We start from the raw sequence: 27264 nt of genomic DNA, 5'->3' as shown, positions 1-27264 counted from the left end.
ATATATACGCTAATTGTGATTACTTGGAAAATTGATTACATACTATGAGATCTGTTAGTGGCATTTGTCATAAACTGAAGTTATTCAAGGTACTAATGGAAAATTAGACAGCTGTGACTGTTGGAGTTCAATTGGGTTAGAATTGAGATAGTAGGTACCAAGGACACATTGTAATAGTTCTGTGATAGTTTTAATTGATTGAAGTTGGATATTCGAACTTTTGGATACTAACTCAATGATTTAATAGACTTTAGCAAGACTTGGATATTTTAAGTTATACCTGTGGTCTGATCCATCATTTTATTTTGAAATATGAGCCATTTTATGAATCACTGAAATTAGACAGAAATTGTATCAATCTTATTTGCATTTAATTTATAGTAAGTTGTTGGTACGCTTTGGTATTGGGAACCTCAGCAAATTAGATTTGATCGTCACCACAGCACACAACATTCCAACAGTCGCTTTCTACCGATGGAACCTAGGGAAGATGACAGTACAGAAAAAGCCTGATAATCAGCGAGAAAAGAAAAGTCAAAATTAAGACGCATCTGTTTATGTGGTAACAAGCAATGACAATGGGATACAATAAAAATAGCACACTAAGATTGATAATAATCAATCAGGTAACACCAAAGGTCATGAAAGAAAAATGGATTGGAAAAATATTACTGTGGCTGCCCTTAGAAAAAGAAACTACCATTTGAGAAGCAAAACTAGATAACCGGTTATCACCTTTAGCAGTTGTCTCGACTTCTTACAATCCGTCAAATTTCGAATGTAAACAGACAATTTTGAAGTAGTATTGCTTTCCGTTTTCGAACTACTTGCTTAGATACTTACCAGATCGTGTTACTTGATACTGTCGAGTACACTGATACAATAATAAAAATGAATTGGAAAAGATAGAATACAAATCAACAACGAGTACAGTTATTACCTGCAGCGCCTACTGTTTCAATGAGCTACCAAGACATCAAAAGAAAAAACCCGATCCATGACTTCAATAGATTATTACTTGCAAGAATACACACTATAATCAACCCGAAATTGGAATGACTGATTCATCAGGAAACTGTGAACACGATATGCATTAGCATTAATTAATATATAAAGAGAAAACCATTCTGTCTGGTCAAGTAACAGCTTTAAATGTCGATTTTTTGATTAGGTCGGATATGATGAATTTCTTAAAAAACAGTACCACAATTAAAGGTTATGTTAAATGTATTTGTATTTTGTAACATCGTATTTATAGAAACCTTTTAAAAGTCATTATTTATTTCATGAAGTCTCAATGGAATGTTTCAACACATCACTTCTGTTTGGATGGGAAAAGACGCGAGGTCGTAATTAATTTAATGTGATTTTCATTCAGCATAATAATGTTTGGTATTAACTTTGTGTTGACTTATTTCATTATAACATTTCGTATTAATTCTGAGTGAAATCCATTTGTAGATCTCTATTTTGATTGTATGTGATATTCGTTAACTAATTATCAAATGTCAGTGAACTCGATGGACAAATGAGTGTTTTTGGATGGTGAATAAAATCCTACACTTAACATGAGTGTTTATCTTTTACTTGGAGTCCTGAAAATCTTCGTTTCTATCCGTCTGAAGATATGACGACTTCACATGGTCTAGTTAACATCGAAGGTATTCAATATACGGAAACTGAGATGAAAATCTGAAATTGACTGTTTATAAAATATTTTGCTTTTTGTAAATGTATTCTGGTTTTGATAATACAATATCGTGAAGAGAGATCTTCCTGTATACCTATGTTCGCAGTATTTTCATATTTCTACTCTTATTCAAGATATCAAAAAGTGAAATACAGACTTTGTACATTTTAAGTAAGATCTAATCCACAAGTAAGTGGAGCGACTTTGAAGGGTGCAGTCCCATGGTAGTCGGTGACCAACAATAGTTTCATACGCCATTTTTTTCCTTGGGATCCTGGAGCCCATGGGCACCACCGGTTTGGAATCAGGGTTTTCTATCTCCCCTAGGTGGATCCTCCACCCCCACCAACACGGCTAATGCACCGGACGTTCCCTTTTCATCGTGTCAATTTCGTAAACAACACTTTCGCCGTGAGTAGGTTTTCCCTGACAGTGGCTGCATACGCTCGTCAGAGCATTTTAAGAAAGGAAGATGACTATTCACACCCTCGGACATACCAGGGCATTTGAGGGCATGATCTTAATAGTCAGTAATACGAACTACAGATGTGTTATATTTTCCTTGAATTATTCTCAATTAACTACTCACTTATTGCTTCGCCTTCTATTCTTTATGGATTGATTGTATACAAGTTATGGTTGCCTATTTGGGGTATGTTGTAGTTTGACAATTAACGTATGGACGTTCATAAATGTTTAGGTTATGATGGTAGTAAGTTTTAATTGCTCGCTGTGTCCGATTTCATATTAACCACCGGACTAGAAGAAGACTGCGTTCTAAACCAATAGGTATAAAGATATTCGCGGTCATTGCTTGAGGTTATTTGTTTTCGATCAAAGCGTGACACCAATTAAGGAGAATGTCACTAAGCTAATAAGCATTGAAATACATGTCATTAGTGGACACTATTACCAGGCGACCGAATCATGTGGACTCCAATAATTCATAAAAAAAACCTTGTTTCTCGAGCTAATAACAGAAACCTTTAAAATTATGTTATAAAATTTCAATTCATATATCTGTTTAAATAACAAGAGAAAAAAAAACAACACGAAAAGCAGTTTAGAAAATAATGAAATTCAATACAAAGAAAACTGAAAGTCTACGGTAAGAAATACTGCCCTCAAGTAAAAATTAAAAACCACTTCGGGATAATAATAATAATAATAACTAAATACTCTCAAACTTAAAAATACTGTGGTGTTGTCTACTTATATCTATATAAGTAGTATATGGAGATAGTCAGACATAGAATGTATTTTGGCAGAAGACTGATAAGGAAAGAACTGAAATGGAGCGCAATTGGTAGGAAAATGCATGAACAATGGAATTAGAGAAAATGGTCTGATATTGTTATAATCGTATTTTTGCTAATAAACGACCCGGCTACTCCTATTGCTTAGTATTCTTATACGATGACACTCGACAAGACCCCAAAATCAGAACACGTTGAACATGAATGAAATTGTATTCAAAAATAACAATGGTAGGTGAGCAGCAATCACTGGTTTTAATAACGTTCATATATTTATAGTATATACAAAAGAAGCTTCTAGGTTTTTCTCCAATAATTTGCCAGGGCTGATTGGTTTAAAATTAGCCAATCAGCGCGCAGTAACACCATCATGCATGAAATATGCTTTAATCCAATCTATATCCCGCTAACAGATATTTGCAGAAGGAACAGTGAAGACTGAGACAATTGGTTGTTGTTTTGCAAATTAACTGTTTGCTGAATGGTTATCAGATCTTAGTAAGATAGTTTGTAATTTGTGCTTAAATACATTCGATTGTCCCCATTAGTGTTCTTGTTCACTACAATACTACTTAAGAGATTAGAAATTAATCATTTCAAATAAAAGTAATAAATCAATAAAAAAGTAATTACAAAAGGGTTAGAAAAGAAAAATCATTGATAGACATTTCTTAAAATTATAATAATTTAATTGACATTTTTGAAACCTGGAAACAAGTTGTCTCCCCTATGCATAAAACATATATACATATATGTATATAAGTATATGAATATTCTATACAAAATTATGATTATTCTCATGAATATGTATTAATGTATTATATTATAAATGAAAAAAATAATTAATCAAAATGATTTCACAATTAAACTAGGCATAGAAACAGAAATCAGGAAAGAATAAGAAATGAAGAGACGTTGTTAGTGTTTTTGTTGTCGTTGTCAACTAGTATACAACTGTTATTAATTAGTATGTTACAAAGATGAAAAACTTTACATTATTAAAATTGTCAAAATCTTTGAAGGGGTTTTGTGGACATAATAGTAATTTTAGTGGCTGAGATAATGAATCAATTGAAGCTAGACACCCGTGGAAAGTCTGGAAGCATTGGACGGCCGTTTCGTCCTATTTTGAGACTCCTCAGCAGTGAGCATCCATGATCCCGCCTCGCGACATCCGAACCCAAGACCTATCAGTTTCGCGCGCGAGCACTTAACCTGCAGATCACTGAGTTGGCATCCAACGGTGTTATTGTCTAACTTCAACCGATCCACAAAATTGAGCGATGCATCCAACAATGTCTTCAGTGAGTTACTATCTCACAACAGAACGCCACTGGTCACTGTTTCTCACTAGAACTCTAGGAAATACTCCTTGTAGCCAGTCACTGGTAAACATATGTTGATTATTATCAGAAGAGGTTTTGTGGATATTATAGTAATTTTGATAGTTGAGATCATGAATCAATCTAAGCTAGACCACCACGGAAAACCTGGAAGCACTGAGTGGCCGTTTCGTCCTATTGCGGAACTCCTCAGCAATGCGCATCCATGATCCCGCCTCGCGAGATTCGAACTCAGGACCTATCAGTTTCGCGTGCGAGCGCTTAACCTCTAGACCATTGAGCTTTCAGATTTTCTATGGTGGTCTAGCTCCAATCGATTCATGATCTCAACTATTAAAATTTCTTTGAATAATAATTAATCTTCAAATATTGAGTAGTCTAATGTACAATGAAACAGTATAAATAATTGAAAACTTAGTTTTTTCTTCCTGACATTATGTATGAAGTCAAATAAAATTTATTAAAATTTCATGTGGAGATTTTAATATGAATATAATTTTTGTCACCAATATGAAAATAACTATAATCGATAAACCAATAGAACGTGATTTGACTGGTGATTTATCATAGTGTGAGATTCAAAAACAATATAAGTGATTGAAACCTGGACCCATAGATATAACAGAGAGTAAGTACAGTATAGACCATCAGACTAAAATCTAATGATCATGTCAGGATATAGTATGATCCACAATGTTAGTGGTGAATTAAAACTGCATTCGACTTGGTTGACTCCACTTTGTACTAGGAATTCAGAAGTCTATCTTAAACCTTGTCGTCAGTATGTGAAAGTTATTTATGGAAAGTGGAAATAATAATATAGTTTAAGTGTGGTTTCCAACACTAACAAATGGCTGTTGGATGATATGAAATGCATATTAAGTGCCATCTCAACGAAAAGTATTACTCTGTAACTTTCTATTAACTTATGATTTAATGGTTGAAGGTCTATTGTTCTGATCACCAATTTACCGCTCATTTATGTGATGATATGATGTTATGTGCAGGGTACTCACAGTTGTCCTGCACCCGAAGTATCCCAAATGAAAGTGATGTGAAGGAGTATAGTTAAAGACAGTCGGTAACTGGTTAAGAGCTTTCATTATAAATTTATTAGCATTTATCAGAAGGATGTATTTAAAAATTCAAGAAATTGACATTTAGCAGGAAGTCATGAGAAGAGTCATTCAACATCTTTGTCAGTGGTGTAATCTTTGATTGATGCAAACTACAAGCATAACTCGAAGTCTACAAAAATATCATAACGTTGCAATATGTACTCTTCATAAATGATCTGTATGGTTCCTGAATGTTAAATTATGTTGCCACCCCTAAGACATGCATTCCGCTTACTAAAAAACGATTACAGTAACTATTAAGTTAGTACTTAGCCACAGTACGAAAAAATAAATATCTTGAAGTTTTAATTTCAGGCCTTGACCATGAAGAGATTCATTGATTCTGACCAACCATGTATATGTAGAAATACCTGCATGGCGTATTCTACAAACTGTTTGCAAAGAATCTACAGACAATCAAATAATTTCACTGTATTCCATGAAAACATGAATGACGAGGATGTTCATTTACTCGATTGTACAACTTCCTTGCAAACTTAAATTTATCATCTTTTGTTTCTACGGTTGTCCTTTTTACAACTTACTACTTTTGAAACAATACATGGATTAAGATACATACATGCATGAAAATTGTACACAAATTCCTAGAACGATCTTCAAACTGAATAATCAAGACGAACAGAAAAGTTAACACGAAACTTTTACGATAGAATAATTTATTAAAAATATGTATACAGCTGAATATCAACTTAACATGTACAATAATCTATACTACTTGCAAATAAACAACAGTATAAACAAATATTGAAAATAAATAATCCAGTAAATTTGCCATTTACCATAGCAAACACAATCTAATTACTCCAATGATATATTTGTATATACTACTTAGATACTTAGATATTCACAGTAAACAAACATGTTATGCAAAATTAGAATATGATGATGAATATTTATCGAATGAATCATTATGATCATATTAGAATAGTAGTAGTAGTAGTAGCGTGCATAGATGAAAACATAACAAGACATGATAAAAAATAGGAAAAAAAATAGGGATACTTTGAAAATGGTTATTTGTATGAAGATAATTTGTTGACAAACATTTCAACAGGTTTTACGTGCAAACTCAGATTATAGGAAAATAAAACTACGAAAACAAACCGAATATAGAAAAACAATGACAAAGTCAAAGAACAAATGTGTAAGATAAACAAACAAACAAATCACAAACAGAATAACCATGAGTTAGATAAGAAAACAAAAGTATACAATCTGTCAATGGATTATATCAAATATAAATATTGTTAGGTAATAAAAGGTTATTGTGTTTGATAAATATACAAAAAGTTAACACTCCCCCCTTAACCAGAATGTTTGTCGAATTACAAAAGAAAGCCATACAAAGAGAGAAAAAAATTATGAAAGACGTAAAAGAAAAAACAAACAGCAAATATAAATCCCTTCTCATCTTTATCCTAAAACACTTGGAAATGTAATTCATTGTTGCTATGTCTTTCATTTTTAAGAAAATATTCACATTTATATTATTATAGTCGTATATTTCGTCTTACATTAGTTACTTCATGGTATTGATGATAATTCATGTAATTGATTTTGTATATCTAAACTTGAATCCAAACAATCTTTACGTATTTGTTTACTGATCGATTCAATCTAGATTAGTGATGTGTGTAATTTTTCCATCCAGCCAATCGGTTGATAAAAAGCATGAAAAATTAGAATGAGCAAAAAATGAATAGAACACTTTAATGGTGTATATTAGACAAGACAATAATCAAAAAGAGACTGTAAAAAATTGCAGAACAGAAAAAAAATCCAATGATTGCAATATTTTATGCATTTATTTATTTATTTAAACACATAAATATTGCTACAAAAGTACAACAAATATATATGCGCCACACAAATCTCATTTCATTTGTGTGAGGGATATGATATTGCCCAGGTGCCAAAACTGAAGCAGGTGCGTTTTCTTAGGTGGCCACACCCTGAGCCTTTGACCTAAAGGTCTGGGCCACAAGGCAGTGGAGCATTGTAAGGAGATGCAGTCCCATGGTAGCCTGTGACCAACGATTGATTCATACGCCATTTGTTCCCTCAGGATACTGGAGCCTATGTGCACCACTGGTTTGGAATCAGGGTTTTCCAACTCTCCTAGATGGACTTTCCGTGTCCACCACCATTAGATTATAAATAGTAAGTATAGTTTTGCTTTATCTTATTGAGTAGAAAAATTGTATTTTTGTGATTACGCGACTTAATGTAGACCACTTCTTCAGAACATATATTAATAACGGGCATTAAATTAACACAAGTTTGAATAGTACAAAGAAAACTAGTGTTAATTTAATTCGGTTATTTATTTACTCTGAAGAAGTGACTTACATTAAGTCATGAAACATCAGAAGTACAACTTTTCTACTTATTCAGATCATAACGAAAAAAATGTTTATCATTAACTTCTGCCTGTTATATATCCGGAGGAGAATAAATAAATGAGTGGTAACCGTTGGGAATTACTTATGGACCAATATTATACGAATATTCTTATTATATGACTATTACGTAGCTATAATATATGTATATTCATATTCCTTTCATTATAAACTTTCATCTGACTTATCGACTATTATTATACGATTTATTATTAATGAGATATTCCTAATTTATTAGTCACAGTTACTCACGATCACAGACACTTTTGGCTTGCTCTTGCACAAATGTTATTTTCTATTTTATGGTGTGATGTGGTCTGATTTGTTTGTATATAAACCAAATATGTTTGAAATATATGATTGGTATCACGAAGGCTGAGATCGGAGTTCTGAACTTAACAGGCAGGGCTAGGTGCAAAAGAACCAATCGTATCTTTAGGATGCTCGTACTAGTGTATGTGACATTAGTTGGATCATACAAGTAAGCGTATCTAAATTGACAATTGTATTTCGCAACAATCGTATAAACTAAGGACGTAACACTACCCAATGCTCAATTTATTTGAAAATATCAAGTCCAACCTAGGCATTGATACCTACAAAAACATCAGACTGTAAAACTGACACATTAACTCATATTGCTACAATGACAATTAATTTTTCACATCTAGTTACAGTATTAAAGGCTAATGGTAATTGTAGCTCAAATCTTTACACGATTATGGAATATTAACTGAAAAGTTGATTTAATTATATGTCTAATAAGAATTAGAATTGTATATATGAATAAATTGAACAGATTAGATTAATGATAGTCTAGAAGAATATAGGAATAATATTTGTTTTTGTAGGTAAAAGAAACCATATCATGACTAAATAGTAGGTGCGAAATTACAAATAAGGTACTCTATTGAATGAGGTAGATGTCAAGCACATGACTTTAAGGTTTTAATCTATATTTCACTGTTAAGATCAAATGAGCAATCGTAAATATTTTTACATTAGATTCATGTACCTATTTATTTGGTTTACTAATTAAAGCTACCTAGTGATTTCAGCTATTTGTATTGTATAGTCAGTTTAGTATAAAGTAGGAAGTGTATACTGTAGTTGAATAGGATCATACAACAAAAAACTCAACAGAATATCTATAGTGAAACTATGACTTATATTTCGTTTAATTCTGTACCGCAGAGACACTTCAAACTTTTGATTAGACTTTTCGATTCTCAACACCTACTATGAATGAACGTTTAATGATAACACGAAGGGGAACTATGAGAAAAGTTTCATGTCCAAAGTTAGTTTAGTAACAGGCTACTAATGACATTAGATCTTCAAAGACTTAAAAAGAAAACGTTAGTATTATAAATAAATGTCAATCTTAACCAATTAAATCAGATTCTACAATTTTTTTTGAAAAGAAAATTAGCCGAAAGAAATTTCAATGTTTTTCATGCTGGAAAGTATTTTCTCAGAACAATTGAAAATACTTTTCAAACAATGTTTAGAATAAGTGGCTAAGTGGATAACGCGATGGCGTTTGAAGCGAATGGTATTGGTTTCAAGTCTCAGAGCGAACGTCAACACTGGGATGTAAGTACATCCAACCAACGAGCCTCAAACAGGACAAAACGCGCATCCGACATTCCACTACCAGCCGCTATCTACCTCTGCTTATTCAATAATGATTTTATTCTCAAGATTTTCAAAAGAATTTTAATAAAAACGACCTTATTTTAACAAAGAGAAAAGACAGAACAAATCAATAAATACTTACAATATTATGAAACATTATTGAATCTTCATTTTCATTCTCAAACTCTTCAATTTTATCTAAATTCTCTAAAAATCGTAATGTCAATGAATCATAATTGGCTCGAACAATGTCTAAAACCTATCGAGAGGATAATAAACAAACAAACAAACAAACCGAAATGATAAATTTGTTATTTAAAGTATAAACATTCGGGCATATTAAAAATGATATTCATTACTGAATAAATGTCATCAGTAGATAATAAAATCTTAATTTATAATGTTAATGTTATGAATGGACGTGATCGTTACATAATCATTGTCATGTTATCGATTGGTCTTTCATACCAAATAAATTGTATCAATGAACTTATAGTGTGGTTATCCTTTGAATGAATAGACATGGTGACACAGAAATGAAAGTAACTAGTATGAATTCTTGGTGGCAGGTTTTATAATGGCAAACGCCTACTAGCACATAACTTCCGTTCTGAAGTTTCGCCTTCACTAACTACAACCATCTAACATCAAACAGTAGTTAAGATAAAGACTTCAATCTGTCATTAATTTTCAATGCAAAAGCAATAAAGATGTAATTACATTACATTGATAAAGCGTTCACACGCAATCTCTTGAATCCATTCAAAAGCATTTGAGTAATCCCTTTTTTTAAAATATGATATTGATTAGTAAAGAATATTTATATTACAGAAAAAGAGTTTAAGATTTTCTGAGGAAAGGGTGTAACTATAAAATAATAACAAAAATGTCATTCTAGTTAACGGGCTTATTCACTAATTATTGATCTGAATCAACTAGGTAAAATTAAGCCCAAATGATTTAGTCCACAAGTAAACTTATACCAATGAATAGAAATTATGCATGATAGTAGCTTCAGGTCGAAATATTTTCTTTTTACAATCATTCACTTACTGAAACTTCGTTATTTCCATTAATATATTTAATTATTTGTAATTTTGTACTGTTATTTTTCATAGTTGAAAGCATGAGTCAATTGAAGTTAGACCACCATGGAAAACCTGGAAGTACTGGACGGCCGTTTCGTCCTATTATGGGACTCCTCAGCAGTGCGCATTCACGATACCGCCTTGCGAGATTCGAACCCAGGACCTACCAGTCTCGCGGCAGAGCACTTAACCAATAGACCATTGACCACTGAGTCTACCTTCAACCAATCCACGAAGTTGAACAACCGTTCACTAATTCTCTTCAGTGAGTTTCTATCTCACAACAGACGTGGTTTGAACTCCACTGATCACTGCTTCTCACTAGAACTCCTGGATTTACCTCTCGAAGTCAGTGACCAGTGAGTGAGCGTATGATTATTATTATCAGAAGTGGTTTTTGTGGAGATTTAATATTTTCATAGTTGAAAGCATGAATCAATTGACCACCAGTGCTTCCAGGTCTTTTTGTGTGGTCTAGCTTCAATTGACTCATGCTTTCAACTATGAAAATACTGAAATCTCCACAAAACCCCTTCTGATAACTGTTATTTTTCTCAATACTCTTGATAATAATAAGAATAATGGCACTCATGTAAAAATCCACGTACTCCATTTTTAGTCATAACTTAAGTGTGATAGGTAGAGAAGTACTATAAGGCTAAACAAATTAAAATAACAGAGTTTATAACTGAGACTACTAAGCAAACAGTATAAATATCATTGTTTTATGTTGATTGTAACTTATAAATTAATTACTAATGTTGAAACCGATACTTTTATCTGGATTAAGTAAAAAGGTAGTTTACTCGTCTTATACACCTACATAAAACACAAACTGCTAACTACTTAGATTCAACATGAAATATAGAACCAGATACTCTCTCTATTTAACTCAAAGTGAAAAAAATAATAAGTAAATTGGTATGTGTATGTATATGTCAATGTATGTATACCGTTGTTCATTAATGACATAAACAACCGTATATAAACATATCTATAATAAGTAAATAAATAAATTAAAAAAAGGACACAACCAATATCCGTTTAACAATTGATTAGATTACATAGAATAGAAAGAATCATAATTACTATATTTGATCGAAGTGAAGCAATGAATCTCTTTCACATAAACTCTATTTCTTTAAACTATATATGTCAGTGATAGTCAAAATAAGTCACTTAAGTAGTTGTAACAAGAATGGTATTCGTCAACATAGTAACAGTAATAGGTATTATTATTATTATTAGTAGTAGTAGTAGTAGTAGTACTAGTAGTATCATTAGTTATGTTATTATTATTGTAGATTAGAACAACAAATGAATATTCAATGATATGAATATCTCACTAAAAAGATATTTTTTAGTTAGTTTTGTTAGAATAAGCAAATACATTTAATTCAGAATAATTTTCATTTAATTCATGATACAGACTATTGAGATTTAGTTTAGTAATTGGTTTATATCACTAGAAAAGTTACAGTTGTTTGGGATCAATCTTGGAAGTGAAGTAGTTTCAGATAAATAATGGGTTTCAATAAAAATAGTGAGATAGATCTCAAATTATACTAAGTGGAGAATTTATGATATAAACTCAGTACAGCTTGATGTTATTTTGATGAAATAAGATCTGAGGTTTTTTGGAATTTGTTGTATCCTAAAGAGAATTGTGAATGGTAACTTTTGAGGACTATTTATGGACTAATGTACTATGTATATTTCCTATTGTATAATTGCTAGGTAACTTAACTATTCATATTCATGTTCCTTTTATTATAAGCTTTATTTTGATCTATAGACTATTATTATACGATTTACTATTCTTGAGTTATCCCCAGTCTATTGATTACTGTTCTCCCTATTCACAGCCACTTTGGGCTAAATCTTGTACAAATGTTATTTTCTATTTTATGGTACAATAAGGTCTGTTTGATTAATATACAAACCCATTATGTTTGAGAATAATGAGTCATATTGCAGAGGCTGTTATTGGTATTCTGAACTTAACTGGCTGGGTAAGCAGATAACAGGGCCGATACGCACTCTTGACTGCTCGTACGGTTTTCGTGAGTCACTGTCCCAATCGATAACTCGCTGCTCTTTGATTGGCGGTTCTTTCACGTCATACGTTAACAAACTCATCCACTCGGTCACAAGATATAACAGAATCCTATATTCTGAAGGTTTTGTATAGACACATTACCAGAGAACATTCGTTACTTCACGATAACAGGTACGGATTGCCAACTAGCACAAAACCCAGGTCCAGGGTTCCCTTGTCAACTAACTGTAACCACCAAACATCTCAATATAGTGTATTTGACATGGAGTCCCTAAGATAAGTGTCCACACTGGAACTTGATCGATAAAAATCAGTCAGCAGTGAAAAATTGAGATAAATATTACTACCCACCAGCCAACTGATTATAACATTTATTGAAAGTGAAAATTGGATTCAATATTAGGATTAGTATGTATAAATAAAATGAGTTTAAATGTTATCTCAGTAGTAAGAATCTTAAGAAAATGTAGATTACATGTAATTAAATGTGCTTGAACTTTATAATAATGAAGAACAGTAAAACCGTTTAACTACAAATACTGAAACAATATCTTCTAGCCACGATTTACTTTTAATAATGATAAAATTGACAGCAAGGTGAGTTTTTAACTACAGCAGATTACGACTATGTAAGCGAATTATGAAGTACTTAACTTTTGGTTCTACTGCATGAACTATATGAAAATAATAACTAATAATTAAACTTCATCCCATTGCACAAGCTAGTGGCTATCTTGACTCAGTAGCTATGTGGATAATGCGGTCGATTTTGAGGAAAGTGGTATTAAGTTTGAGTCCTGGAGTGAACATCAACTCCGGGATGCAGGCACATCCAGCTGGCGAGCCCCAAGCAAGACAAAAAGCGTATCTTGGATTCTACTGCTAGTCACCATTCATCTCAGTTTATACGTAACTGGTAACTTTGAAATACTCAGCAGTTTGCGTAATACAGTAAAGCACTTAAATTTTCTCAAGTTTAACTGAGTAAAAGCAGGTAACAAAAAAGATTTCCATCGATATATTTGGTCAATTACAAAATGGCCAGATCAAAGGTGGACGTTATCGGCTAAGAAATAGCTTGCACTTCCAAGGTACACAACAATAAACGATTGGTGGCCTAATTTTCGAAGTGACAGACATGTATATGCAGATGAATGAATACAGAGATATATCGATTCGGTTGATCCATAGACTCCCTTTTTCATTCCCAGTTTTTTTTTACTGGAGTAGGCTGTTAGGCTCGTGTATATGAACACTGAATATCAGCATCAACTAACTCACCGACAATGTACGTTACAACAAGCTTTATATGTTATAAGGTAGAAGAACGGAGAGAGTAATATTATTTCAACAATCCTTCAATATATATACGAACAAGAATTTACCTGATTCTCTGTAAGAGAAGTCACATTATTTAATGTTGAGAATGAAGCAATTTTAGCGTTGAAATGATTAACAATCGATCTGTAAAAGAAAAGAAAGCATTCAATTGTACATAAGGGGGAATAAAGCGCACAAATAAAGATAGTAAATCAGAGAACTATTAATAAATAATGAAACAACTAACAACTAACCAATTTTGTAAATATTTTACATAACACATACCGTAGAGTGCTTAATTGAAGTACAACACAAGATGCAACATCTTTAATCTCCATGTTAGTACTAGTTGAATGTTGAAGAGCTATGTACGCATGAAAAAAGAATGTGAAAATGAGAGAAAAAATATGATAAACGTATTTAATTGTGATTAAATCTATAATTAACATTCACCGCATATATTTAAACAGTCATTAGAATGAGACATATGCAGGTATTACATATTATTTCCGGAACGACTGAATTCTAACGGTTGCGACCTTCCAATGGAGCTTCAAAAAACTTTAGAAACCAGTCATAGGTAAACATGAAATAGTGATCATAATTATCATTGTGATCACTATTCGGATGGTGAGTAGTTTTCCTGATATTAATTTTCTTCATAAACAAAAAAGATTTACACAAATATTTCTAATGTATGTGTAGCATATATTCAAGTTCAATATCAGTATGTTAAGGGATTATACTAAAGTTTATTTATAGATTAAGTGAATTATGCCGATGTAAATGGAACTGCATAATCTTGAGACATATTCCTAAAATAAAAACCACACAATTGATACACCGATCTGAATTCACGAGTCAATCTAGGCTAGACCACCATTGAAAACTTGGAATTAATGGACGGTCTTTTCGTCCTAGTATGGGGCTCCTGAGAAGTGCGCATCCACGATCCCATATGTGGGACCTTCAGTCTCGCGCGCAAACGCTTAACCTCTAGACCACTGAGTCGGCATCTAAAGGTGTTAATGTCTAGCTTCAATCGATCCATGATCTTGCGCAACTCTTCATCCATTGTCTGAGGTGAATAACTGTCACACAGCCGATAGATTGGACATGTGAATTCAACTGTGAACAAACTACAATCTCTACAAATCTCCATGACTCTAGCTGAAATCAACAATAACACAGAACGGTTATTTATGACAATATTGATAATAATATGTGTAAGAGGACAATGTACATAAAACTGTTCAAACTTACAATATTCATAAAGATTCTCAACAAGTAAATGCATACGTATTAGTTCATAATATAAGTTATCATAAACGTCAGGCGATTGAAGAAATTTGTCACCATGAAGAATGAAAAAGTTGAATATTTGAAGTGACTAGATAAAGGAAAATAAAAATATTACAAAAACGAAAAAAATGAATGAATGGGAGGTAATAACTACCAACTTGACATATGTAACTTAGTGAGTATATGTTTATTTAATAGTATTTATTATTTAAACATATAAACATTGGCACAAGGAAGCACCAAATACAGATGAGGCACACAAACTATTTGATTTCTGTGACGGCTGGAATATCGTCTGGGAGCCCAAATCGAACAAAGCGTTTTTCTCAGGGGGCCACAACCCAAGCCTTCAACCTGAAGGTCTAATCCATAAAGTAGTGGAGCAACATTAGGAGATACAGTTTTATGGTAGCCAGTCATCAACAATAGGTTCATACCTAATTTCTTCCCTCAGGATCCTGGAGCCCATATGGACCACTGGTTTGGGACCAAAGTTTTTTTAACTCCCCTAGGTGGATTCTCTATATCCACCAACGCGATTAAAGAGTCGGACATTCGCTTTCCGTCCTTTTAATTTCGTAGACAACAGAATTTGTGAGCGTATTAGGGTACGGTGTTTATGAAATTCAATAATGTCATTTACAATAGTATATATATATGCTTTATCTCGAAAATCATCACGAAACAAATAGTAAATTTATAAACGGATTACATCTATAAATCATTTAATAATAATTATATTCTGGTAAAACTATGTACCCTCAACAATAGTAGTTTAAGCAACAACCTAATGTGATAGATGGCAATGATAAACAAATCACTGTTTTAGAAATATAAGATAGACTGCACATAGAATGTATAAAGATTAGTTAACATGGAATATAAAAAAATAGTATTTACAGAGTTATTAGTGATATGACTAAATACAACAATGTTTACTGAAAGGTGCGTTTTTAAGATAAACAATGATTATGCTCTTTAAATATTATTGATAACTTAACAGTTAATAGATCCTACAAAACAATAGTCTTATACTTATTAGTAAAACGTTTGTTTATAATAGCTAATGTTCTTGGTAGATGAACTTGTAATAGAAAAAAACACTACTTTAAGGGATTGTGTGAAAACTATAGAATTATCGGAGTTTATATGACGAAGTGATTTTGACTAGACCATTATTAAGAAACAGGAAGCGATGGACAGCTATTTCGTCGTAGTATGGGACTTCACAGAAATGTCCATCAATGACTTCACCATACCGGATCGAACTCAAGACGTTCGATCTCTCACGAGAATACTTAAGCTTTATACTATTGATCTAGGATCCAATAATGTGCTCCTTAGGCTTTAATTAGTTCGCAATATTGAGTGATTAGCTTTGGTGGTTATCTATCTTACATCCGATATGGTTGGATTCAATTAGTCAAGGTCTCTCACTAGAACTACAGGAATCGCATTTTGAAACTAGTCACTGGTAAGCATAGAATTATTATATTAGCATAGTGGTAGGGCTGTAGAGATTGTAGAATCTTCGTAGTTCGTATCACTGACTGGTCTTAGGTAGACCACAAATGGAAATAAAGAAGCACTGGAACAAACTATTTTATTGAGGATTTCAAGATTATTTATATAGAATTACTTAAAAATTCGTTATAAAACATTAATATCGTCCTCCACAAAATGTGATTTTCATAAGAGGGAAGAGGATATTTTTTTCTGTATTTAACAAATGTTACATAACAAATTTCTATGAGAATAACCTTTATTAAGGACTGACCTTACTAAGGTAAACATTAAAACCCGAGGAGCAGACGATAACTGCTTTTTTTATCGTACTATGGGTTTCATTAGCATTATTTATTTATTTAAACACATAAATATTGGTACAAGGAAGCACCAGATACATATGCGCCGCACAAATCTCATTTGATTTGTGTGAGGGCTGTGATACTGCACAGGTGACCAAGCTGAAACAGATGGTTTTCTTAGGGGGCCACACCCGAAGCCTTTGACCTAAATGTCTAATCCACAAGGCAGTGGAGCATCGTGGGGAGATGCAGTCCCATGGTAGCCGGTCACCAACAACAGGTTCATTCGCCATTCGTTCCCTCAGGATACTGTAGCCCATGTGCACCATTGGTTTAGAATCAGGGTTTTCCAACTCCCCTAGATGGACATTCCACATCCACCAACCCGGTTAAAGCGCCGGACATTCGCTTTTCGTCCTCTCGATTTCGTAAACAACACCCGCGCCATGAGAAGGCAGTGAGTAGGACTTCCCTGGCAGAGGCTATATACGCGTGGTTATGTGAGAGCATTTCGAGAGAGGGAGAGCGGACTTTCCCCACTCTCGGCCGTACCAGGGCATTTGGGAGCATTAGCATTAGGTATAACCATCATTCATTATCCACTGATATTATCTGTCTTAAATTGAATAATCTTCATAAATCTCTTATATATTGACAAAAAAGAGTAGTTCTAATTCTAACCAGGTAAATAGTATCAAGAATTCTATAAACATCAAATCAATAACTAGATCAAAGCATACCTTTTCCATTAATTTCAAAGCATCAAGTAATTGTAAATTATTACAATCCAAGTTGAGGACAAATTTCAGTAAACTTAAAATAACTAATAATGTAAACAAAAAGAAAAGAAAAGAAAAGAGGAAGGTTTCAATTATTGATTTGATACTCTTTTTAATTGTTATTCATATCTATTGATAAAGTTACGTAAACTTGTGTATGGATTTGTATGCGTAGATGAACGATACAGTATTAGGTTCTAGATTCGAATCTTGTATTATTTGATTCGGTTTGAGCAGTGGTCGTATTAAATTGACCACATACAATAGAATAATATTTAAGTTACATTATTGAACTACGGAATTAACAATATAAATTTAGAGTTGTATACACGAGATGATTATCTTTTAACGTTAATAATAATTTTCAAGTAAGCTAGTGTAGTAGTTATATAATTTTGATTAACATAAATTTATAACATGAGTGAATTATTTTGTTGTTATAAGGATAAACGGGAAGCTTTAGTATTCGTGCGGTGTATGCTACTTATGTTGATAGGTATAAGTAGTATGTAACATCAATCAAAAGTGGAGTGCCCGGCAACAGAAGATTGAGAAGATAGAATTGAAAGGAACAGGAACGTAAATAGATAGTAATTGTAATAACAGGAATGAAGGAACAATAAAGTTTCTGAGAGATAATTGATAGATGTGCAAGTAAAGTATTCAATGTATGGTTTTTGTAATTTACGAAGACATTCTGTAATTTTGCATATAACAATAAATCGGTTATCTCCATTGGAGCTCTCGTTCACTACAGTAGTAAGCTTTGATCACTCAAAAATAAGTCTGAAATAAAATAATTTGCACAAAATGTTTATATATAAAGTTTATGATTTATGTTTTTAACGTGATTAGTAACAAGATATGGATTACCAAGTATAGTGAGATTTAGAGTAGGATACACAATGAAATGGTTTGCATTTCATCCTAAAATATTTATTAGTCTTAATTTGACTTAAAGTGAAAAACTATGTGACTAGACGCTCGATGTTAGTTGGTCAAGAGGATTAGAAATAAGTTACACTGGGCTAAAATTAAAAACTTGATATCAATTCATAAAGATAGTGACAATTGGTTTGAAGCACTTTGTTAAATACAGACTACTTAACTGTGAAATATTTGAAATTAAAAGATTTTCTTACGAAATATTAGTTGTTAACCTTACGATGAACTTTGTGATGTATTAAAACTGGACAAAAATGGATATGATCCGATTTCCATCGCTGAACATCACGGTAACTGTAATTTATTATCAATGAGAATTAACTACCCGGATGAACAATAGAATTTGAAAGTGAAAAGGGGAAATGTAGGCGCCATCACAAAATTAGAATGCGAGTTAGTCAATACACATAAAAACATCAAAATTAGTATTCAATCACACTATCCAATATTGAATAGTTCAATTGAACTAATACTTTTATCAAATTATTTAAAATGATAAATCAGACAGTGTTCATAAGCAAACGTAAGGTTCTGATACAAATGTGCATCGATTAAAGAAGTAGTCAGTCAGTCAGTTACAACGTAGAACTTCGTACGTACGTACATCAGTTCGAGTTGCCATACCACATTAGCACAGAGATGAAGTTGTCGATTCAAATCCCATAGTGGTAGAAGTAGTAAGAGTATAAGTATTATGTGAAAGATAATAACAGAAATAATAGTGGTAGAAGCAAAAAAAGAAGGAGAGACTAACCATAGACAAGAATGAAATCATGTAATAAAAAGGAAATGTATTTTAAAATAAAGAGTGAATACACTTGAGTCATTGTTACTGATTTTGATCCATGTCATTCAAGATTTTCAATCATCGATTACGATAATCATGTATGCTTCCACAACCAGGTAGTCTAAACATGCAAAGCTAAATCTATGGTAATCGTGAAGCTATGATTCTGTTATGTCAATTTCTAAATGTATAGGCTAAAAACAAACTATTATAGAAAAATATAAAGAAGGAAACGCATTTTGAGGAGAATGATAACAACAACAATAACAACAGAAATAAGGAGTATCTAACCTGTCCATAGTGATTTCCAGTCGAATTCCAAACGAATTTTCTGCATTTTCTGATAGCACAATAAATTTTGACATACGATTAAACAAAGTCTAAGAAAAATAGATATTTAAGAGCGGAGAGCATGAGGAAAGATTAAATTTATAATGAAGAAGAAAAAGGAATAAAAAAGAGTTGTTATTAGCTATGAATTAACCAGTTACATTTCAAATATACCATCATATCATTATTTCACATATGAAACTAATGAACAGTTTAATATAAAATCTAACTAATTCTTCACAGAGAAGATATCATAAATATAAGAAAGTAGATATACGACACTAGGGATAAATGCTTATAGAGATGTTACTCATTGATATGACGGGTTAGGAAGATGGCATTATTCAGGTGAATTCATCCAGTATCAAGTGATTGTGAAATTCAATGGCAAGCGCAAACGTAGCTCAGTAACGTTTTAAGGTCAATATTTTCTCATATCGATCGATTCGGTGCAAAATTTGTTCCACATGACGTAGTGTCTGTCAGTGTCATTTTTATTCCTGTATTAATTCAGATGGACTATACTTATTGTGTGATTTTAAAGTAACTGAATTCTGCCTACGTGTTAGTAACATAATGTCTGAGTGTAATTCGGAATATAAATGATTGTATTGTGGTCTAAGGATGATGTGATTTGGGACTTATTTGTCATTGTTTTTTATGTCAACAAATTTTCACTGAACCAGTCTTTTGTATCCTCACTTTAAGTCGTGGGAGTTGAAGTAGTTCCCATTTTCCAGTATAAGCAGCAGGATCAAGGAATAGCAGTGGTTCGCAAATGTCAATTGAAGCAGTAAGACTGTGGACCCAACAGAGTTGATACCTATATAACAGCGACGACTCCCTGGATATAGTAGTTCGCTGTCCAGTAACAAAACTCTCGATGGGGTTAATTTTACAGTTACAACGATCATAAGAATAGTAAGAGGTTTGTTATATCCGCAAAATGAACAAATGAATGGTAACTGCTAGGAATTACTTATGGAGTAATATTACATATATTCTTATTGGATAATTATTAAGTAGCTAGATTATACCTATACATTTATATTCCGTTTATTATAAGCTTCCATTTGACTTATTGACGAATGTTATACGATTTACTATTCTTAACTTCCCTAATTATGAGTTACAGTATATCACACTCAGCCATTTTTCGCTTGATCTTGTATAATTGTTATTTTCTACTTTATGATGTGATGCAGTCTGATCTGCTCGTATATAAACCAAGCATGTCTGAAATATACAATTCACACAGCGGAGGCTGATATCTGTGTTCTGGACTCGATGGGCTGGGCGAGAGGTTGATACAGAGAGGACCAATATGGATTCAGAGTTGACTTTAGTACTAATTTATGCGTCATTGGTTAGGGACAGTGCCAAGGTCATACAAATAGGTATTCTATTGGCGATTTAGTCACGTGACGTATTAACAGATCCATAGGACATAACAGTTGTCCCATATGGTAATAAATGATCATGTGTGTAATACTGCGAAAAGACGTAAATAACTTGCTTTCAACTTAGTGCATTAAGAGTCCTGTGTTATTTATTGTAAGGCCTGAAGATCGTAGGTTCGATTAGTAGCAGAATTGTGCTTTAGCACTTTTAAGACATTTCATACTAAGATTAAACATATGTTCAATACTTTCACGGTAGAAATCAGACTACGACAACGGATATGAATATATTTAATTGTTCATTTGAAGATAAACAATTCACATACCTGTATAAACGATGTGGAAGTTTCTTCATCAAATGTCCGTGAGCAAATTCTATCATTAAGTCTAAATTGGAAAAGTAGATAAATAAACATAGATGTAATCAAAAAACAAAGAAAATACAGTGTATTAAGCTTATGATAATACTAAGTTACTTCGAATAAAACCATAAAATGAATTCTACCCTATAAATTTCCATTATTAATAGTTTCATGTCTATCAGTCATAAATTCAATACATAATCGTTCATCACGGATAAGTAGTAATTTCGAAATAAGGTACGATAAAAAGTTGGACTCTACAACTGATGATAAACCGAATATATTTAGATCGAGGATTGGTTGAATCAGCTATATCAATAAAAAGCAGTATTTGTCACAGATTGATCTCATTTGAAGTAACATTGGAAACTAGTTATGATTAATAGATTAAGTATATGTTGAGAGTAAAGCGATCTTCACCAAAGGCATTGAATGGTCGTTGTGGTAGAGAGGAAATTGAAATTGTACTGTTGTGAACGAACACTCGAGGTGGGAACAACCAATTTATTATTTAATAGCAAATTACAGAATATCTTCGCAAAATATGAAAACAATACATTATATTCTTCATTTGCAAATATTCCATCAACTGTCTTTCACATTCTGTATGATTCGTCCACCTCACAATTCCTTTCTATTTCCCTTTCCGTCTTCTTCAACTCGATCTCCTTAGCTTCCTGCTACCAGGCATTTCACTTCCGATTCGTGTTGCATACTACTTATGTCTGTCGACATACATAGCAAACACCACAATACGACGAGACGTTGATGTAATAGTTCTAGGGTTTAAGTATTTGCCATCAGATTTGAAAATATTAGGCTCGTTCCCTGGTGGAGTCGTGTGTACGTACGCATAGAGAGTTTCATGTTAGGATGAAATAGTTGTTCAGTGATCTCTGGCTTTCAATTGTGCCATCAGATTTGAAAATATTAGGCTCGTTCCCTGGTGGAGTCGTGTGTACGTACGCATAGAGAGTTTCATGTTAGGATGAAATAGTTGTTCAGTGATCTCTGGCTTTCAATTGTGCCTCATTTGAGATTAATCTGTGACAAATGCAATTTAAAAATTAAACCAGTCTTTACAAAAACCGCTTCAAATAAATCAATGAAAGTCTAGAATATACATTATTACAGTTTTGGTTATGAAACTATGCACTACCAAAAAATGGTACAAAAAAAACAGTTACACAAAGTCATGCTTCTTACTACAAATTACAAGATATCAATTATAAACTTCGTGTAATGATACCGCATTATTCTGATTGCCTTTAATTGTTTTTTCCAACCAAATTCCAATAAGGCCATCATCCAATTACGGTGTGTAGGCGGCCATTCAACATTAGGATAAATTACTTAAGTCAGTAAGGATATTACACGGCCTTGTCAATTTTCAATTACCATATATAACTGATTAGACTATCGTGACTAGAGTGAAAATAACCCTTGCATAAGAAAAACATCTCGAAAACTGTTGGGGATGTCAAATCCCCAGAACTTACTTGGTAAATGGCTTAGTTTTGTAATTTTATTTTGGAAATTTGAATTTAGCTGTTTTCGCGCCAAACGCGCTCTTTTTACCTTCACGTCATATTTCCCACTTGTAAACTATCTTAAACGCTATTGGTCCATTGTTTCTTTGTGTGTGCTATTTATTAATGATGCTCAAGGACAATTTGTTGCTGTATAAGTGCGCTTGACTTTTTCCCTTATTTGATTGCTTGTACTCGGCTGCTTACGGAATACATATATTCCCCTACTTGCCTCGGACTTCTTCATCTAGTTAGCGGGGCCTGGGACAACAGATTAGAATAGCTTATCGTGTCATTGGCTTTCGTTCGTTACCGCGGAATCGATTTAGTTCAAGCATATCACTACTAACACTACAATTGGTTATAAGATATCATGATTAAACTTAGAAAATACAGAGAACAACTTAATAACTGTCTAAGATTCTATCCGATCGATATCAAGGATTTGTGTAATACATAAAGAGTAGTATAAAATGGTATCGAATTACACAGAAGTCGTTCAATCGAGAAAAAAACTCATCTTTATGCGTGCACTACGACAAGTGTAACAATGAATTCATGTCAATTCATAGTTTTTCAGGTAAACGTTAGTTTAGAAACCGGTTCGTACAACTTTTAATTTAGCTTAAAGTACTAAGGATTATAAATGACAAAGCAATCTAACTTTAAATATGTCAAGAAAAAGAGTAGAGAATACAAACCAACCTAAAATAACCATAGCAATCGGACGACTTGTAAATGCATTGTAGCTTTTCGGATCAGATTTACGTGAACGCTATTAGGAAATGAAAAAAGAGGAATACACTCAAGAAAGATTTGCAGAAAATAAACGTAAAAAATAATGAGACAAAATAGATAAACACTGCTGAAGTAATAATATGAATGAAAATATTTTTCCTTGAGGAACAACAAAAAAGCTTCCTATGAATTATTTGAACAGTTAGTAGAGTGGGGTTCAAAACGTTGTGTAACTCATTTATCAACTACAAATTCTCAGGCTTGGCCTTAAGCCGCAATCTATTTGACGGCTGGTGGTGCCCCCCCCCCAAGATGATCGAAGAAAAGAGATGGATTGTGATTTGAAAGTATGACCTACTATTAGTTGAAAGCCAAGTGTTTGAACCTCTCAGATAGCGTCCGATGATCAACAAGTTAAATCAATTCGTGAGGAAATAGCTGTATAGAAGCAATTTCGCTCATGAGGCGCATATGCCTATAGAGACTGATCGAAATTCACACTTGATTATCAACAGCAGGAAAATTCCAAACCATATTAATAATATTATGAAAAGACAAAATTAACAAGTTGCAGACGATCTGGACTCATTAGTTAAGTAGATAATACCTTGTTGTAAAAAGGTTGTAGTTTGATCTGAACCATATAGTTACATGACGTTGCTTGCTTACAATTTTGGTTACGATCAGGACCAGTGTTCGGTTTGGTTCAGTTAGAGTATACAGGCAATCGGACGTCTGTGAAAACTAGGTGCTGATGAGCTCACCTTGACAACCTGTTTGGAATTTTTAAGTGTATTTAGTTGTCTTGAAGTCTTAACCACAATAAAATAATTTGACCAAAATCCTAATTAACTACTTGGCCGAGGTATCTGGCCTGTTGTAAGCTCCAATGGTGTTCTCGTGACTCTTGGGTTGCCTAACCTGCTAAGGACGATGGGACAGTGCACAACGCTATTGCTGTATACTACATTAAAAGATAGTTGTATGCCATATATTTGAACTCCGTCCTGTTACTGAACATTTCATACTGTTTATATCGACCAGGTTTGGGTGTCAGACATGCACCTAATTTCGTGCTCGACTGCATGTAAGCTAGCTTAGTGGTAAATACCACAAACGTTACCCATAAATTTTATACCCTCTTAAAAATGATGTGTGGGATTATTGGCGTTCAACTTTGAGCTGTAGGTGTTGATGAAAAGTGCAGCTAAATGTGCGAATTAATGCAAACTGCATACTGTTTTGAACATCAACAATGCATAATACGTTCACACTTGGTCAAAGTTTAGCCTGAAGTGAACTAGGAACTTTAAGCTTTACTTTCGTGGTTTGGCGCGCAAAGACTAACTCAGAACTGATACGAAACAGGAAAATCCGACCATCAAATTAACACAAAGGGTTGCGGTGTTGAACGATTGTATTTGACTTAATGTGCTTCCTATCCAGTACTCTGACTGTCAAAGTGAAGAGATTCAACGGCGTCGTAACTATGACCCCAGTCCCCCAAGCTTCATTACTTATCTCCCTGGCTGATAAACCTGAAGTGAAATGGACACTTACAGATATAATTGGACTAGGAGTTATCATGGACAGGGTTACAGTTGAAGATCTTAAGAAAACCGATCCAACAGTACTAACAGCTTATCTGAACCTAATTCTTGGACCAAGTAAACTCTAAAATTTCACGACGCCCGGAGTAACGCTCATGCGAAAAGGTATCATACCAAGAAACCCAGCGAACGTTCATAGCAACCGCAAATACCCGATTTCTGTATGATATCCTGGAAAAAGACTGACTGCCACTTCTCTCAACGTCCAGAGTGCATTCCTCAATGGAAATACTTTGCTTTGAATCAGTCAATCTCTTTCGTGCAATGATGCGATATATCCATGCTCACCATAGTAGTTATTCAGTTCTGTGGTACGCAACCCGAGATGTGAAGTGAAACAAGGAAACCTTCAATCATGGCTTTTTTTATTATTGTGTTTGAAGGTTTGAAAAGCCTAGGATTAATTGTCATCTCACTATAAACGGCGGACAACTAAACCACATTGCATACGCAGATGACTTAGTATTATGTGTACCAAATACTTCGAAACCGTAAAAAAAATTGGATGGAGAATTCTGGTGGGTAACCTATGCTCCTCCACGAGAGGTAACAGGAGTAAGTAACTTAGGGTTAGGAATTAGATTTGATGTTTTCATCACGAACTGATATCAGCTATAATGCCAAAATGTTATTTAACCAAAGGAGTGAATGAATTTCGCACCAAAATTCATAACCTGCTATCATATGATTGGTTCGTCCATAAATTATAGTTTCGCCGAATGAATTATAGAAGACGGAAAGGGAACTCTCTTCAGAACCATCACCGACGTCTATAAGGTCAATTGAGTTACCGTGCTGAGTGCACGATGAACCAAAGTCTTAACATGCACCAGTCTCTGTGAACAGGAATATTAACCGGATCCCATTTCGCTACAAAGGGGGCTGTAAAGTAATAACACTTTGGCGGATACTAGAATAAGTTCACAAACGGACAATTTCAGGCATCCTGTCTTTGCTCTGATTTACGGATCACTCGTGATTGTCTGACCCATGGCGGACTGTTATTCCCATTGCATTCTTGTCCACCTTGAACACTTTCTACTACCGCCAAGAACTTGCCTATGGTTGCTTCACCTAAGCTCAAACGCGAGGCTTCCCGTTATCCCTGGTGATTATCCTGCTCATTGCTGTTATTCCACGCCTGGACCACGTGCAGCCTGCTCTCACAAAGGCATAGGCCCAGTTTGCAGTAATCATCCAGTATAGATCCAACGTTCGAGTACCATCAATTTTCAGGGCTGGTTGATTCAGTAGACGAGTTTTCACACATTAATTAACGGCTTCTGACATTTATGACCACAATCCTGCTATCTAGATCAACCAAAAACCCAGTGTAAACTTGAACACTGAGACGCAAGCAAATACATCAAGCTGATGAGTCCCACAAAGGAAGACGAAACGTAAGTCTTAGATTCTAATATTAGTTGCAAATCATATATTCTAATAAATCTTTACCACAGGGATAAATTGCAAAGAAAAGAAGAGAAATAAAATAACACATGGGCATTATATACACACAATCAACTCACGGATTTATGTATTCTAACTTTAAAACTGGTTTGCATGTCATGTAATAAGGAACAAGCCAATTGATTCTATAGGAAATTACAAAAGGATGAACGATAAACTCAGTAGAAACAGTTAACAGAAAATAAAGAAATCAGTTTATTATTCCCGTGTTTAGGTATAGACTATACTGTACAAATATTTATATATCCTTTGTGTTTCTTCAATTTTACTCT

General features: G+C 33.5%; 1 protein-coding gene across 1 annotated transcript; it reads right to left on the bottom strand.

Moving 5' to 3' along the window:
* Nucleotides 1–6952: 6952 nt before the first annotated feature.
* Smp_149790 (hypothetical protein) lies at nt 6953–25499 on the bottom strand (the record flags this gene model as incomplete). Its single annotated transcript, XM_018796583.1, has 10 exons — nt 6953–7045; nt 9608–9724; nt 13998–14076; nt 14218–14296; nt 15196–15322; nt 17783–17865; nt 19845–19933; nt 21610–21670; nt 23880–23949; nt 25473–25499. 10 exons carry the CDS (start codon nt 25497–25499, stop codon nt 6953–6955), a joined length of 825 nt encoding a protein of 274 aa, XP_018651711.1.
* Between the last annotated feature and the right edge of the window lie 1765 nt (nt 25500–27264).

This window comes from Schistosoma mansoni, chromosome 4, assembly GCF_000237925.1.
Source record: "Schistosoma mansoni strain Puerto Rico chromosome 4, complete genome".
Taxonomy (NCBI): domain Eukaryota; kingdom Metazoa; phylum Platyhelminthes; class Trematoda; order Strigeidida; family Schistosomatidae; genus Schistosoma; species Schistosoma mansoni.
The sequence above is the reverse complement of the archived record's forward strand: the minus strand, read 5'-3'. Positions and strand labels throughout refer to the sequence as shown.